The sequence below is a fragment of the Pholis gunnellus genome, assembly GCF_910591455.1.
Source record: "Pholis gunnellus genome assembly, chromosome: 5".
In the NCBI taxonomy this organism is placed as follows: Eukaryota; Metazoa; Chordata; class Actinopteri; order Perciformes; family Pholidae; genus Pholis; species Pholis gunnellus.
In genome coordinates, this window is record NC_136531.1 from 11,152,876 (window position 1) to 11,169,051 (window position 16,176).

At 38.9% G+C, this 16,176-nt stretch overlaps 2 protein-coding genes across 3 annotated transcripts; one reads left to right on the top strand and one right to left on the bottom strand.

The window, feature by feature from the left end:
• Positions 1 to 255: 255 nt before the first annotated feature.
• Positions 256 to 6,064, bottom strand: acy3.2 (aspartoacylase (aminocyclase) 3, tandem duplicate 2). Of its 2 annotated transcripts, none has more exons than XM_079159966.1 (7): positions 5,833 to 6,061; positions 2,267 to 2,493; positions 1,922 to 2,114; positions 1,650 to 1,743; positions 1,457 to 1,564; positions 1,038 to 1,150; positions 256 to 638 (listed from the first exon to the last, which is right to left on the bottom strand). In XM_079159966.1, the coding sequence occupies exons 2-7, from the start codon at positions 2,491 to 2,493 to the stop codon at positions 444 to 446; spliced, it is 930 nt and encodes a 309-aa protein (XP_079016092.1). In that variant the 5' UTR covers positions 5,833 to 6,061; the 3' UTR covers positions 256 to 443. The 2 variants fall into 2 exon arrangements, with proteins under 2 accessions (XP_079016092.1, XP_079016093.1); XM_079159967.1 differs by having other exon boundaries at positions 432 to 610; positions 5,833 to 6,064.
• Positions 6,065 to 11,348: 5,284 nt separating this feature from the next.
• On the top strand, positions 11,349 to 16,084 carry tacr3l (tachykinin receptor 3-like; the record flags this gene model as incomplete). The annotated part of the gene is made up of 5 exons (XM_079159699.1): positions 11,349 to 11,716; positions 12,428 to 12,616; positions 12,820 to 12,970; positions 15,202 to 15,398; positions 15,492 to 16,084. 5 exons carry the CDS (start codon positions 11,349 to 11,351, stop codon positions 15,712 to 15,714), a joined length of 1,128 nt encoding a protein of 375 aa, XP_079015825.1. The 3' UTR covers positions 15,715 to 16,084.
• Positions 16,085 to 16,176: the final 92 nt, after the last annotated feature.

Genomic DNA, 16,176 nt, shown 5'->3' on the forward strand with positions numbered 1-16,176 from the left:
CTAGCCATGCTGGCGACATGGCTCTTGAGATAGCAAAGCTTTGCTTTATGACTAAATACCTGCAAAACTAATGACAAAAAAAAGTTAAACGTCCTAGTCTAGTTATTATAGAGCAGGTGGAAGATTATAGAGCCATCACCTGTGCAATATTGTTCAGTACTAAATGAACTCCGGTGTTACACATGAGCCTCCTGTTTAAAGCCCCACTGAGGTTGAACTGTTGCAGAGCTGCTGTATCGGATAGCCATAACGAATAAGGAAGTAATCATGTTTTTGTGTCCAGCACCTTTTAGGATATTTATTCATCAATCATTTTGTGCATTTGCTCATGTGAGATAAAAAACGTTTGAGATTAAAAAAACATTAGAAACATGATTATACATGTAGTGTACACTTTAATTTGTTCTCTGATTATAATTTAAAGTATACATATGTCTATACTCTCAGTCCTCCTTCACACTTACAGACGGCAAGGTCACAGTGATCTTTTTGGTTAAATGGAAAGCAATCTTCTTCTCATAGTAGGCACATTCATTTACAAAGAGAGGGTAGAGGTCTTCTCCCTCGTGCTTCACCGTCTCCCCAGAAAAGGACTGGAACACAGGGTCGCCTGCATGGAGAAGCTTGAAGTCGTTATCCTGGAGAAAGACAGAACGCTCACAAAGGTTAATCATTATGCATCAGGGCTGCTTTTGAATGCACTATCACCTTTTTAGGTTGACATGGAGCGCAAACCTGTCTGCAAACAGTTGATTAATTACACATCCAGCCGATACGTAGAGAAATTAGCATTGATAATGAGTCGTATTCTTGTTCACCTGGTGAATCTAAGTGCAATAGTCATTCTACTTTAGCTCTGTTTTTTGTCTCTACCAAAATTAAACAATGAGCTAAAACTCCATGAAGCTGAGGGGAGCTGCAGATTCTGTAGTGACCCCTTTCACATTGTCATTTGATACATTATACAAAATATTATAGTCGCTATAAGTGAAGGCTTGTGTTTTTATGCATTTTCCCCAGATATTCTTGTCCTCTACCTGCAGCTGGGGGTGAATGGCAGCAGTGATGTCATTGGTTGTAGGATCCCTTGGGTAGTCTACACTCCTCACCCGTGTGTATCCTTCCACTTCGCCGCCTTCAAAAGCACTTCCTGTTGGCAAAGGACAGTAATAAGTAGCAATGCTGGTGTACTCAAAGAAGATCACAGAAGTACTGAGGTCATGTAAAAGCTTCAGTCGTATTCTAAAAGCATTTTATCTCTTCGTGGTATTTTGCCAAACAGATAGTTGTCGTTTAGCCAGGTTTAGAGATATCTGCCTCCTAGGATTTGTGCTGCGCCGTCCCTTGTATTGGTGTAGAGACAGACATTTCAAACCAAAACCATCGACATGGCACATGGGAGGCTGTTTCATGTTTTGGCAATCTGACCCTTTAAATACCGGAAGTTGTTTCTTACCAGAATTAAATTTCTGAAGCCATTCTATTGAGAGATCCATTGCCTCTTTCGCCATGTTAAAGATATCAGCTCTGAGCACGCCGCCGGGTTGCGGCCCGACTTCTATCGCTGCACAGAACAAGAGAACAATTCCAGCATCTTACCCTTTAATCTATTCAATTATTCAGATGCAGACAGACTAGTACACACTTACCAAAGCCGTGTTTGCCCACTGAGTCCAGGGAATAAGCCTCAGAAGAGGGTGCATCAATAAGAATTGCTCTCACAGGCGCAGAGGTCATCTTGCTCTGAAAACCAAACAGGTGGATTATTTACAGCACTGCATGCTATACCTGCAGATTTAGTACTTCGTGCTCTACATTTGTTGTATGAAATATTTGAAATTGTTACAGTCAAAGTCAGGAAGCTGCATGTCATGAACTCAAATTTCATCCCTAAGAATATTTGTCTGGATGAAGCTCTTACCTGTATGTATTTGTAAATATGCAGGCTGATCCAGTCTAAGGAGTAAAGGATGAGACACACGCCCATGTTGGCAGTGGTGTTATGGAAGTCGCAGAGCAGATCCACAGCCTCTCGGCTTCCTTTGGGCCCAAGCTGAGCGTTCAGCTCACAGGCTTGCCTCAACTCGTAGGGTGTAGAGTCTGTTATGGGGGCACTGGAAGCCAGACGATATAATGAGTTTCCTCATACATGCATACTGTTTTCTAGCACTTTACAGTTTAATTTTAAGGCAGTTTTCAAATGTACAGATTCTCTTTTAAACCATCCATGTTGAAGTTTTAGTACAACTTTTCTTTTTCAACTTACCTCAGCAAGGCATCTGTGAAACAGCGATTTAAATCTGTTTCCGTGTATCTTACGCACGCATCCACTGCCCGCGGATTTGATAGGACAGTAGTTATAGAAACCGATCCCTTCTGTTCTACCTTCTGTTTCTGCATCTCTCTCACTATGTACACCCCTGACATCTCATTCCCATGGGTGCCACCGCAAATAGCAACACGGGACAGTGGCGAGAAAGAGACGTGCTCCATCTGTCGACAGGAAAGAAATTGAGGATGTTAGAAAAGTGTTAAACCTGTCTTACTTTATTCTAACTCTGACTGACCTCTCAGCAGGCCAACAAGTTTAAAAGTGCAGGTACACATTCATGGAGTCATGTTATTCATGAACCAGTCAGACGAGAGTAATGTGTTACCGATACGGTATGGTGAAATCAACCTTTGGCCAGAAATCGGGGTGAAAAGTACAAAGGAATTGTTGGATGACAGTCAGTGTGTCATTTAATTGAATAAGTGACTGACCTACTCAAAGTCACATTGAAGGAGATCCCAAATCTGTTAACCTCAAGATAAACATTGTATGCAGATGTAAATACAACTTTACATAAAAGATAGTCACTGTCAGGAATGAAGGTCTTTAATGTGTGTCTCTTCAATCACTGCAGCCTAGTTTGTGAGTGAACAAGCATGACTGAGAATTAAAAGAACCCGCCCAACAATCCTCTGAAACCTGCTGCATAGTGATAAAATATACACTACATTCACATGACTAAGTTTCTTTGTTTTAGTTTTGTTATTTGCCAATACGGTGGTTGCATTCAATTTATAATTACATTTGGAAAATCAAAACACATTTGACATTTCTAATTTGAATGAAAGCAATTGAAATTTACTGAGTTTAAAGTCCACAATTTAGTCAATAATAATTTCAATCATATTAAACCTCCTAATTTACATTATTTCTCAATCATTTGATTTTGGGGAAATAGAAACATAATTAAGTGTTCATCCTTGCCAACATGATGCAAAACTTGTAATGTTTTGTCACTACACTTCTGACAGTATCATGAGAGTTCATTGCTTTTTTTCTGAGTGTGTTAGTTTGTTTGTTCTCTTAACTGTCGTTTGAGAGAAGGAACTCAGAGGTGGTTGTGGTTCAAACAAGCTGCAGCATGTATTCAAGTCCACGCTGTAAGCTAGACAGAGCACAACTTAGTCCTGCCCACGCCAGAGGGGAAAATAATTCATTGCTCTCTGTTGACTTTGTATTGTGTGAAGGGGTCTCCTTGTCTCTTTCGTCTGCTAGCAAACAACTGAAAAATGTCTGACTGTGTGGCGGGATGCACTACCAACATGGTAAAGAACCCAGAACTAAGTTTTCATAAGATAACGAACCGAAAAACTGAGGATACATTCAGTAAGACGTGAGGCATCAGCAGGAAGAATGGATCAACTGTGGGTTCCTGACTGTACACGTTATGAATGCAGCGAGTTTGGTTGCATATTGTGCTGCCAATTGCTTTTGCTTGCTTTGCCATTGTGTTGTGCTTCGTCACATTTACTGCCATGTGACAACTTTATGACTCATTTCTTCTCTGCTTTGATTGCCAACACTTCATCTCCAAGTCAATATTTATTTTTAATGTTTTTTTGGTTAGATCCCTGAAATAAGATTCCTGGTTAACACAAGTTGAGGAGGTTTTGTTCTAGGATATAGAATACGTTGGTGAATATCCCACTAATGAATGTTGACTTAAACAAAGGTGTCTAAATGAGTCTAATAAACATCATCACACCGACTACACCGCTTTTAGCTTAGTGGCGGTGTCTTGAAGTCATTCCACCGTGGTGTAGTGCGTTTATAGCCTAATGTTAGCTTTTTACTTCTGGCGATTGCATTTACGCTTAATAAATCATAAAAGGGGTGTTCACTTGTGAAGAATATATTGCTGAACAAAACGTGGAAGTATCATAAACTTGTGTTTTGTGAGTTTATTATTATTATTATTTCAATAATCCAAAATCCAATGGAAGAATCCCATTGGTTTATGCAGTGAGCTCACTGTCCTAGTTTTAGTCTTGTTTAAAACTCCCTTTATCCAACTTCAGTAACTGGTTTTATACATAGTCTACATTTTCAAAATGTTAACATATTCTTTTCAATAATAAACTAGAAAAACATGATTATTTCAACAAAATGTAGGGATGTTGTTGTGTACTTGCCAGTACAGTCCCCTGTCGAGCTCTGATAATAATTGAACAGTTGGCTCTGCATTTTACAACATCAGCTGAAAAAATAATGAATGCCTGCATATTGTCAATTAAAAAGGTAGCCACACTTTTAACATTTTAACACTCCTATTTAACATTTAAAGGCTATATATAAACATTTAATACATTCATACACTTACGCATAGGTTAGTTAAATGTAGTTGTCAGCAGATAAGTGTTTGTTTGTTTAATGTAGATGTCAACAACTGTGACTCCTCCTGTTAGAACCCATAAGTGGAGGCAGATAATGACTGACATTGTAATAATATAAAACATGTCTTCATAGGAGAAGTCATAATTGTTTACAAAGACGGTACTTTTCTAAACATTTTAGGTGTCCTTATGTCTGAATACAACTACATGATAATATGTTATTAATCATTTATATTTATACATACAGTTACCAAAAATGTAACATGGGTGCGTGACATTGCCTTTGTGATCAACTTAGTGCTGACGATGCATTACTTTCTGTTGCATGATTTCATTTTTCTATGCAAAATTCTCGTCCATGTGTGTATTCGACCAGTGATCCTCAACTAGTGGGTCGCGACCCAAAAGTGGGTCGCGGACCCGTTTTCAGTGTGTCGCGGGGCTTTGCCTGGAGAAAGAAAAAAAGAAAAAGAAAATCCTGTGCTTTTATTTTGAAGGGGATTTTTTATGCAGCAGAGTTATTCACGCTCCAGTATTTGGCGTTAATGCCTTGTAATGCTAACATACACCCGCCGTTTCACAGTATAGAAGAACACCCACAAAGTTTGTTTTCATGTGCTAATTGAGCGAAACGCAAGTGCGACACCGACTACATGAGATATGGATTTTCTTACATTGAGGACAAAAGAGGGCAAAAACCTCAGTGTGTTTTGTGCAGCGAGGTTCCGGCACAAGGAAGCATGAAGCTGTTTTACTCGTTTACCTGAAACATGTGTGGGACGGGTACTGACAGGAACAATGTCTCTGCACAAGCGAGCTCCCTACTACTACGACTGCAGAGGACATTTTCAGCTCAATACAATATCAGCAGTAAAACAGATATTCAAAAAGAGACTCGCCTTAGTATATCCTCATTAAAAAGTCATGCAAAATGGGCACAGTTGGAAAGAAGAAACAAATTAGTGGGCACAGTAATGAAAATACACAAGCAGAGACAGTCTTTTTCACAACCAGCTAACTATCTGCAGCCTATTTGCACGGGAGCAAAGTGCTGTTCTACAACGTTCAAGTGACATAATCAGCAAAGAAAGAAAGCATGAACCATTTCCACCATCAAAAAGGGTATTAATATATGCAAGAAACAACGTTCACGCTTGCACGTCTTACCTTTCTTTGAAAATCCAGCCCTGCTCGGCACTCACTGCACTTCAGCAACCTTTGAACTCGGAGGGAAGTCGTATCAGGACAGTAATGCAGTATTTCATAACCTGCCAGTGAAGTAATACAGGCTCTGCAAGCTACTTTCCAGTCAGAGACATTAACCGTTCGAATGCACAGGCTCAAACGAATGCAAAGTACACATACTTATACAGATAGTTTCAAAGTCGGTCCTCCTCCTTCCTTGTAGTTCGTCTACTACGACCCCCCTCTTTATGTTCTTCAGCTCAAATTTCAAGCAGTGGGACATTTTGTGATGTAACAGGAACGTGTTCTCTGTTATTTACTTAACCAGCCAGAGCTTCTCTGAGTGCTCTGTGGGTCTGGGTGCAACGTTGAGGTGCAATAACAACAAAAACAACAACAACTGCATGCTTTATTAAGCTTCACTGATGCAGGAGCCTCCATTGTAGTCATATCATACCTCCAGCTGTTTATTCTGTATATATTAGTCTAATATTAGTATTGCTTGTAATTGTTAGCATACACACTGTTAATACTCCTCACACTGTAGATATCTAGTGTATTCATGCCCCTTTCTGTTTATTCCACACGATTCCATATTTCATTCTGTATATACTCTGTACATTACTCTTTACTGCTTTTTGCTCTTCTGGTTCGATGCTAAACTGCATTTTGTTGGTTTGCTTTTTGTTAGAGTCAAGTCTGGTTTATTTCACGACTTTGAAATGAACGATTAATAACAATAATCTTTTTTTGTTTTGAGGCAGGAGTGGTTTCATTGTTTCTGTGAGCTGCTAACCTTGAACCTGCTCAAAGATCTAAAACGTGCTGCAGTCAAAGGTGTTTGTAGCGCTGTACCTAAAGTTTCATTTTCACAGAAATGTTATACTCGTATAAGTGATGTAGCTTAGGACAGATGGGCTACTACTGGTGTAGATAGGAAGCTGAAGCGCAGTTTGATCCCACCAACCCGAGAGTTATAGGCCACTTGTGTTAATATCTCACAGGTGCTTTATTATATCAATTTGTCTTTTTCATGTCAATCGATTTGTTCCTAAAGACATATCATTGTTTTCTGTTTTCTTTATAAATGTAAAATACTAATGTTCGGTGCCCTGGGGTAACCCAGTCATGTTCGCGTTGAGTCCTAGTTTAAAGTATCACGCACTATCAGAGGGGAAGGAGCACTGTCAGCTATTTTCATTTTACACAACATGCACATCATTTGCAACTTTCCTAAAATTGTAATAATGTTTTTCTTTTGCATTTAATATTAAATACTTAACGAATATTGTTTTTGCGGATAAATAGGGTAACATTTTGCTACAGTGGTTGTTTCTTACAATAGCTTATTCTTGTTTTTTAGTTGGTTGTCCTTGTATGTTGAATATGTCGATGAGAGTTAAATTGCCAGCGTTAACTCCACAATTGTTTACTTTTACTTTGATTTCATTTGTTTATTATTGAATTGACATTCATATTAGATTCAAATGTGCTGAATACTTATTTGTTTTGTAAACTATATTATACCAGGTAAGTATGGGAAACTTTTACAAGGGAGGCAAAACAATACATTCCACTGTCTTTCTCAGTGCGCTGTCTTTAACTTTAGCTACATGCACAGCATTCTTTACATGCCTCAACATCCAGTATCTCAGTACTCGTCTTTTACGATCTATTGTGGCTCCGAACCTGTTTCGCTTGTGACCCTTGTATATAAAGCAGTGTGTCTTCATGTGGCCCCTTGTCTCAGGCATCATGAGTTCCTGCGTTACAACCTCTATATTTCATTTTAATAAATGTTCAAGGCTGTCAGAGCTAAAACTACCCAGTATTTCACAAAACACACACTCACACACATATATATATATATGTGTGTGTGTGTGTGTGTTTTGTATATATATATACATGTTTTTCTTCTTTATTGTCACATTAATCATCCTATCATCCTTTTAACCCTCAGATGCATCTTGTGACCAATTGGAAAGGTATTGAATTGGGAATTACTAATCTACTAAATGTACAAATGTATCTACAAAAGATATTGATTACCTCACATCTTTCAAATCTTTCCTCTCCATATAACCCTGCCGGTCTTTTTCATTTCTCTCACTCTCTCTCAAGGGAAGTCCTAAACTCCATTTAGACATGTAATCCTGTCGGATCAGTCACTTGGTCATAAGCTGCTTTCTCTCACTCATTCACTCTCTCTCTCTCTCTCTCTCCCTCTCTTTCTCTCTCTCTCTCACTCACTGTGTGTTAAAAATTAACATATAGCAATACAAAATTAAGACAGGAGACATTTTGATTAAAAGCACTAAAATTTGACTAAAATGACTTTTTGGCGACAAGAATAAAACTAGACTAGACTAAAACTATGAAGGATAAAAATAACTAAATGTGACTAAAACAAAAATTTAGACTCAGACGAATTCTAAAATAGCTTTATACTACGTACACAAAATGTATCTGACATCTGTAGTTACAAGTTACTCTTCAGATTACTATATTACATGTTAAACACATCATGAGCTTAGAAAAGTCAGTTCATTGCTAAAGATTATGGAATGCCTGAAAAAATGGAATGCAGATGGGCCAAGGGACAGAATCTAAATTTATAGAGTGTCATTTCAGGAACAGTCTTTAACATGCAGCCTCTCCTCTGATGTGAAACTTAAAAAATAATCTTACTGACCTCGAAAACTATATACCTATTGTCGGTGTATGTGTTGCTACAGAAGCATGGACAGGACAGATTGAAAGTCATCCACATTCATACACAGCTGGTGATGGTATTGAGGACATAAAATGATGCAAAAACATCTTTACAAGTTTACTTTTCTCCACAGGATTGTATTGACTGTATTAAACTCCTCTTGTCAGTCAATTTCACTGTTTGCTTTACACAGATTCAACTTCATCCTGTTACACACAGATCAGACACCACCTCCCATGTGATTAAGTGATGCCTGAATTATTCATATGAAATACAGGAAGAAGAATTTTTGATGCAGCTAATGATATTGTCATCCGTTACCTAATAACTTGTGACCTTTTTTAATATGGGGGAACAGGGTGTGTTTGGAAGAGGCTTGAACACTGGCATTTGAGACAGGGAGTGGCCCAAAAGAGGTGGCCTCTGGGTAATGAGGTCTTGCTGAGAGGAAACAGACTTTCTGACCTTCTTGTGGTCTTTTCCCAGCGTGCAAAATTCATGTGTGTGTGTGCTCTGAAGACCCTGACCTATGACCTCAGAATCTGTCAGTACTTCCATGTCATAAGAAAACTTTTTACACATTATACAATGCAGCAAAAACAAGCGCAGCAGGTACACTTTGAGCTGATTAGCAGATGTACGAGTGTCACAAGAGTCACAAAGACGGTTGGTTAATTTAAGAAATTGGTGCATGCGGATAAAATCACTGTGCTTTGACAATATCTCCTAATATCCATTTAGTTTTGATTACATTGTCTGAACATTTTTTGGCAGATATTAGGCATCTGTATTTGTTTTGTTTTCAGTCACTTCAGGATTAATGAGTGCCAAGTCGGATATAATGAAGCTTTCAGAAAAAATTCCCAGTCGTAGTTACAACTTTCCTATTTACATAAAACTCACAACTATGATAACCCTGATGTGACATTGACTCGCCATAAGCACTTAAAACATGTTGGTGGCTGTGTGTTTTCAGAGCATGCACTTTTAGACATTCAATCGTAATAAAAAAAAAAGAAATCTGTTTCAAATTAATTTTATTTGTTGTATTGTTTGAGTAAAGTGTTTGAAATAATGAATTGTCTTTGATGATTTCGTCCATTCTTAACAATGTGACTATATTTCGACAAATACATCTTAACTTTGGTCCTTTTTCTATTATTTGATTTGCAGTCAAACATAATTGAAAATGAATCGACAAGAAAGACTGGAGCAATCTACAGATAATGTTGGAGGTGAAAAATTAAGAGATGTCTTTGAATTATGTTTTCTTTACCTAACCATGACAAAGAGAGTCGTATCATCAAAATGCTTTTTCATATGTTCAACACTTACGGTAATGGCCTTTACGTTTGATCTGTTCATACAGACCAACTTACATATTCAGAGTGTTTGTTTCGATGGCACAGCTATGAAGGATTAACTGGATCACTCTCAGAGTCATCCAAGGCTTCAGACAGCTCTAATGCTGGACATGACCCATTGGAATTAAATGGTTTGGACAGATACAAGAGTCAAAGTCATGATTTGAAGAGAAACAGCTAATGGGCTGGAAGAAATGAACCCAATGCACACCTGTTGATCAGATTTGGTCAGCATTAGGTTAAAGGAGGAGGTTGAATTATTGTAACTTGTTTGGATAAACTTGGTAACATAATTTGCAGTGGTGGAATGTAGCTAACTACATTTACTGAAGTACTGTATTTAAGTAAAATGTTAGGTACTTGTACTTTACTTGAGAATGTTCTTCCCAAGTCAATAATCTTTTACTACCCTACATTTTAGAAGGAAATATTGTGCCTTTTACTTCACTTTAATTATTTGACAGATTTTTGCACACAAAAAATACAAAGAGCTTATAAAATAGGATGCTTTGTATAATAATCTACCAACATACAAATACAACTGGAACGATTTATCGATTCGTCAACTGACAGAAAATTAATTGGCAAATAATTTGATAATAATTGGAGGATTTGCTGCTTTTCCTTTTAATTATCTTTATTTATTTATTATGTTTTTAAACATTGTGAAGGTTTCACTTTAGGCTCTGCAGATAATAATGACGACATTTCTCACTTTCTTCATAATCATCAAGAAATTGGTTAATCAAGAAGATAATCAGCAGATTAATCTACATTAAAAATATTCATTCATTTCAGTCAGATACCAAAAAAATAAAAATAAGTAAAATCCATCTTTTACATTAATGCATGAGTACTCTAAATATATAATAATAAGTCCCTATACTGTCACACTTTTAAGTAAATACATTTTCCTGATTATACTTTACTTAAGTAGCATTTTCTATGTAGGACTTTTACTAGTAGCAGAGTATTTTAAGGTGTGGTAATAGTACTTTTACTTAAATGGTCTGTGATCCTCCACCACTGCAAATTTGAGAGCAAAAACTGCTGAAACGGAAATAATGAATCCATTATATCTCATATACTACCATGAATTAATTAAGTATTAATGTTGCTTTGAAATAAATGCCATGTCCTGCTAATATCAGCTTGGCAGCCATTGACAGATTTATGTGATTAGAGATTGTGTCAGGCAATAAAATAGAGCGAGAGAGAGAACACCTGGTTCACTGAATTGATATATATTGTTATCCTCCACTGGAGCTGTGCGTAATGCAGCAGCATCAGGACCACTCTCTCTGTCTCTCTGGTCACATGTTCAAAATCTTGCTCGTATGTTTCGCATCAGAGTCGCCAAAGTAATTCATATCGCCTGACAGCAGCCGACTGAATCAGATCAGACTGAGGACACTTGAGGAATGGCCTCTGAACGGGATCAATCCAACACAACCAGAAACCTGACCAACCAGTTCGTGCAGCCGGCGTGGCGCATCGCGCTGTGGTCGGTGGCTTACAGCACGGTGCTGGCAGTGGCGGTTTTCGGAAACTTGATTGTGATATGGATTATCCTGGCGCACAAGCGGATGAGAACGGTCACCAACTATTTCCTGCTGAACTTGGCGTTCTCCGATGTTTCGATGGCTGCGTTCAACACGCTCATCAACTTCATCTACGCGGCTCACGGAGAGTGGTACTTCGGGGAGGTGTACTGCAGGTTTCACAACTTCTTCCCGGTCACTGCGGTGTTCGCCAGCATCTACTCCATGACCGCGATAGCCATCGACAGGTATGATGAGGATCATATTGTACGCACAAAAGTGTTATTTGATAATTTATTTCTTGTTTTTGTTTCCATAAACGTGTCTGCCTGCCTCCAGATTTTTTTTTACAACATGAGCTATTTTACATTTTACAGTGATTTGGTATAAATGAACTCAAACATGTGGGTCAGTTTACTTTGACTAAATTCAAGCCATTTTTCAATTGCTGCTGTGCTCTCAATGAAACATGTAGAGAGATGAAGGACTTTAAACGTCTCTGCACTTTGAGAGCCTTTATTTGAAGAGGAAGTTAGTAAGTTAAAGGAAGGACATACTTTAGTAGGCTAAATGGCACAGGCATGTTAAGAAAGAAAGGTGGTTGCCTTTCCGCAGAAAATAAAGAAAAACTTGAAAATCAACTAAATCTTGACCCCTACCCTAAAAAACAGTGATGGCCAATAGAAGCATCATGACCAATACCTTAATTGATTTCAAAAGGTGCTGTGACATTTTCTTGACTCTTTGATCCATATTATTGAACAGCTTTGAACTCGTCTTTAGACAGATATTCATCTGAGCAATATAGTGAGTGAGTCACAGTAACCTGTTCTGCAAAATGCCAGATGTGGTCATTTTTGCGTTAAGTGCAACATACTGGAACTGTTGTGTTTTGTGTTATGTTTGAATTTACCAAAAAAGTAATAGCTCGGGCCTATGTTGTGACCTCTGACCTGTAGGTACATGGCCATCATCCATCCTCTGAAGCCTCGTCTGTCGGCGAAGGCCACCACAGGAGTTATCGTCTGTATCTGGAGTCTGGCCGTGGTTCTGGCCTTCCCTCTCTGCTACTTCTCCACCACCCAAACTCTGCCCCGCAGGACCCTCTGCTACGTGGCCTGGCCCCGCATGACCGACGACCCCTTCATGTGAGAACACTGACAACCCCTTTCGATCTTATGTCAAGCTTTATTGTCATTACCATGTCAAAACCTGGCTGTATTTGTGCATTATCTGGTTGTGTCTATACCATTTACTTCAGATATGTCATCGCGCACAATCTCTTCATCCTGCTTGTCATTGTCACACCAGTTCAAATATTTACTGGTGATGTGTTTTTCCACTTTTTCAGGTATCATATCATAGTCACAGTTCTGGTCTACGTGCTTCCCTTAGCGGTGATGGGCATCACTTACACCATCGTGGGGGTGACTCTGTGGGGAGGGAAGATCCCAGGAGACTCATCTGATAACTATCATGGACAGCTCAGGGCTAAACGCAAGGTAAACACCACATTTATTTCACATTTTCTATTGATTTAGTTTGCGTGTCTTTGGAGGGGAAGCAAACAGACTCATCAGTAAGCAGATTATGTACATGTCCATAAGGTTTTTTCCTCAAATGTAGAAGTTAAGATTGTTGTTCACATTTTTCATGAAAGCCCAACACAATGACATATAACTGGCAGATACGATTAAACATTTCTACACACCTGGTAGTCTAAGACATTTTTTTTTACTATAAGGGCAGACTGAGCTGATTTGCTGCTGTGTGATAAAACATGTAGGGAGATGAAGGACTTTATTGGAAAGCATCAGCAAAGCTTTAGCCTTTATTTGTAAAGAAGAAATAAGCAAAAGTATTACAGAAAAACATCTTACTCAGAACAAGCGCAACTACACACACACTTTAGGCCACTCTCACTGCTACATGCCCTTATTGCAAATTGGCATAATTACAGACACACACTTCACCACCATGTCAAAGTTTCGGCCTCCTCGTGCGAAAACTGTGTCTGCCAGAGGGTGGGGAAATTGTTGTGGCCCGACCAACAAAGCGATCTGAAGAGCAGCTGGTCGCAGATAAAAAATGTTCACCCTTTCTGCAGAAAAGAAAGACAAGAAAGAAATGACAACAAGTATTTTAACAAATCTCAACTCTGAATTTAGAACAAGTATACACTCTATATACGTATACTGTCATGTAGAAATAGACCTTTGTGAAGATAACTTCACTTTTTGCAAATGCAACGGCAGCCTAGAAGAAGAGACAAACGTTCAGAGGCAGACTGTGCACTGTGCTTTGCAGCAGTAACTGTGAGTGTTGGGTTAAACAGGGATTAAGGTCATCACAGCTGTCATGACGAGCATCTATCAAGTCAGCCTCCGGATTAACGCTAAAGAGTACAACAATTTATTGATACACCTCACAAATATTGCAAATCAACACTCTGGATTACTAAAAGAGATAGCTGAAAGGGTTAGGCTGCAGAAGGATTTTTTTGCAAACACTCATCAATTTCATCCTAATTAGACTCTGTAAAATGAGCATAATGAAGTGAGCAACAATGTAACTACAAAACAAAACTGAGAGTAACTTGAAAATATATTCCCCGCTAGACTTACATTTATAATATTGTTTGGCACCACAAACACACACACATTCAGTGTACAGAAATAGAGACAGCGACAGGTGCAGGTTTGCCATTTACAATCTTTTCAAGGGCTTTATAGAAAACAAATCATCAGAGGCTCATATTGCTGGCGAAATTGAACCACGAGAGATAAAAGAGATTTATAAACGCCAGGAAACGAAGGGTACAAGACAATGTCAGGCTTGATTTGAAGGCCCACTCTGACAAGATGCCATTTGGGCTGGAGATAAGAAGAAGTCGCTCTCATCTCCATCCTGCAGATGAGCCTCTGCTGATAGTATAATAGCCTCCTGCTCCTTTTAACCCCCCACCGCTCTGCATTGGGCTGCAACACACTGATGAGTTCTGTGCTGCTCTTTCATCTGTCCCACCTGGAACCTGCTGGGTCTGATGCGTCATCGCTGACCTTTCCCTCTCTGGACGCATTGAATGGAAACTTTATTGTGAGCAGAATGATGGAAAACAAACAAATTACTTGATATTTCAGAGACAATGTGCATACAAATGGCTGTCATGGCTTCAAATATTCAAAACCAGAGTAAAATGGCATTTAGATTTTGGCTTCCTTAATTTGAAGTGGCTCCAGTTTCCAGACAGTGTGGAATTTAAAAAATATGTATTTTAAACTGCTCTAATCAAAAATGTTTGTATTGACAATTTATCAAATGAGTATTGTGAATTATCACCCAACTATGCAGGTCCTCCCACCTCTATGGAGGCTTTTAGCTGATTCTTTGGGTTTTACACCCCTGAAATGTTCTGATTTAGTTCAGATTACATCCACACTAAACCAGGTACATCTGTTAACGCATCATTTCTCCTAGATTCAACCCCCTGTCTCGGCTACAACAATGTTTTTCTTGCTTTCTTTACTTTTCCAAAACAACCATTAGAATATATAAATCTTAAAATGCCAGCTTGGTATTTCATTGTTTACAGGGAAAACGGGATGATGTGTTTTCATGTTGTGAGCTCCTAATACATTTTTTATTTTAATTCCTGAGTGTGACCACCCCCCTTTTGGCTACGATGTTGCACTGTGATGGTGTCCTGTAATCATTTATCTCCTCTCTCTCTCAGGTGGTGAAGATGATGATCATCGTAGTTGTGACTTTCGCCCTCTGCTGGCTGCCCTATCACGTCTACTTCATTGTGACGGGTCTCAACAAGCGTCTGAGCAAATGGAAGTCCATCCAGCAGGTTTATCTGTCAGTGCTGTGGCTGGCAATGAGCTCCACCATGTACAACCCTATCATCTACTGCTGCCTTAATAGCAGGTGAGTATTAATAAGTCTCCCCCACAAACCCAAAACACACATATAAATTTGTACACAGCAGCATGACTACATGTCGGGTTGATTTTGCTGCAGGTTCCGGGCAGGCTTCAAGCGGGTTTTCCGCTGGTGTCCCTTTGTCCAGGTATCAAGCTACGACGAGCTGGAGCTCCGAAACACAAGACTTCGACCGGGTCGCCAGAGCAGCATGTGCACCCTATCTCGGGTCGACACCAGCATCCTCAGCAAAGACAAGAGCACTTGTTCCCATGGACACAGGTTAAGACCCAACTCTGAGACCCATAATAAAGACAGTTAGTTGTCTCCACTGGACACAATCCAGCTAACTTGCTGTATTTGACATATTCATTTGAGCTGACACAAACTGGAAAAACATGACACGTGTATTTCCAGTTTGAGTATAACTTTACAAGGATATTGTTATCTCAGATACTTTGTCATCATCATCATATACTTTCAGCTGCTTTTGACATGTTGTGTACTCATGTTATACATATATTTAATACCATCAGACCATTACTCAATGCATTTCGTCAACTATAACTGCAGCATCGGTGTTACTGCTGCTCTTTCAGCATCAATGCCCTTAAATCTATTATAGTGACCCTGATATTAAGTGATCCTGGTTGGGTGTACGTTCACAAGTGCTTGCTGTTGTAATTTTTGTTAGTTTAAAAAAGCATTTTGCATTTAAAAAAAACTTGTTTGTGACTGTTCATAGAGTACTAACATAGTTAGTGTTTACTGTAAGTATAATAAG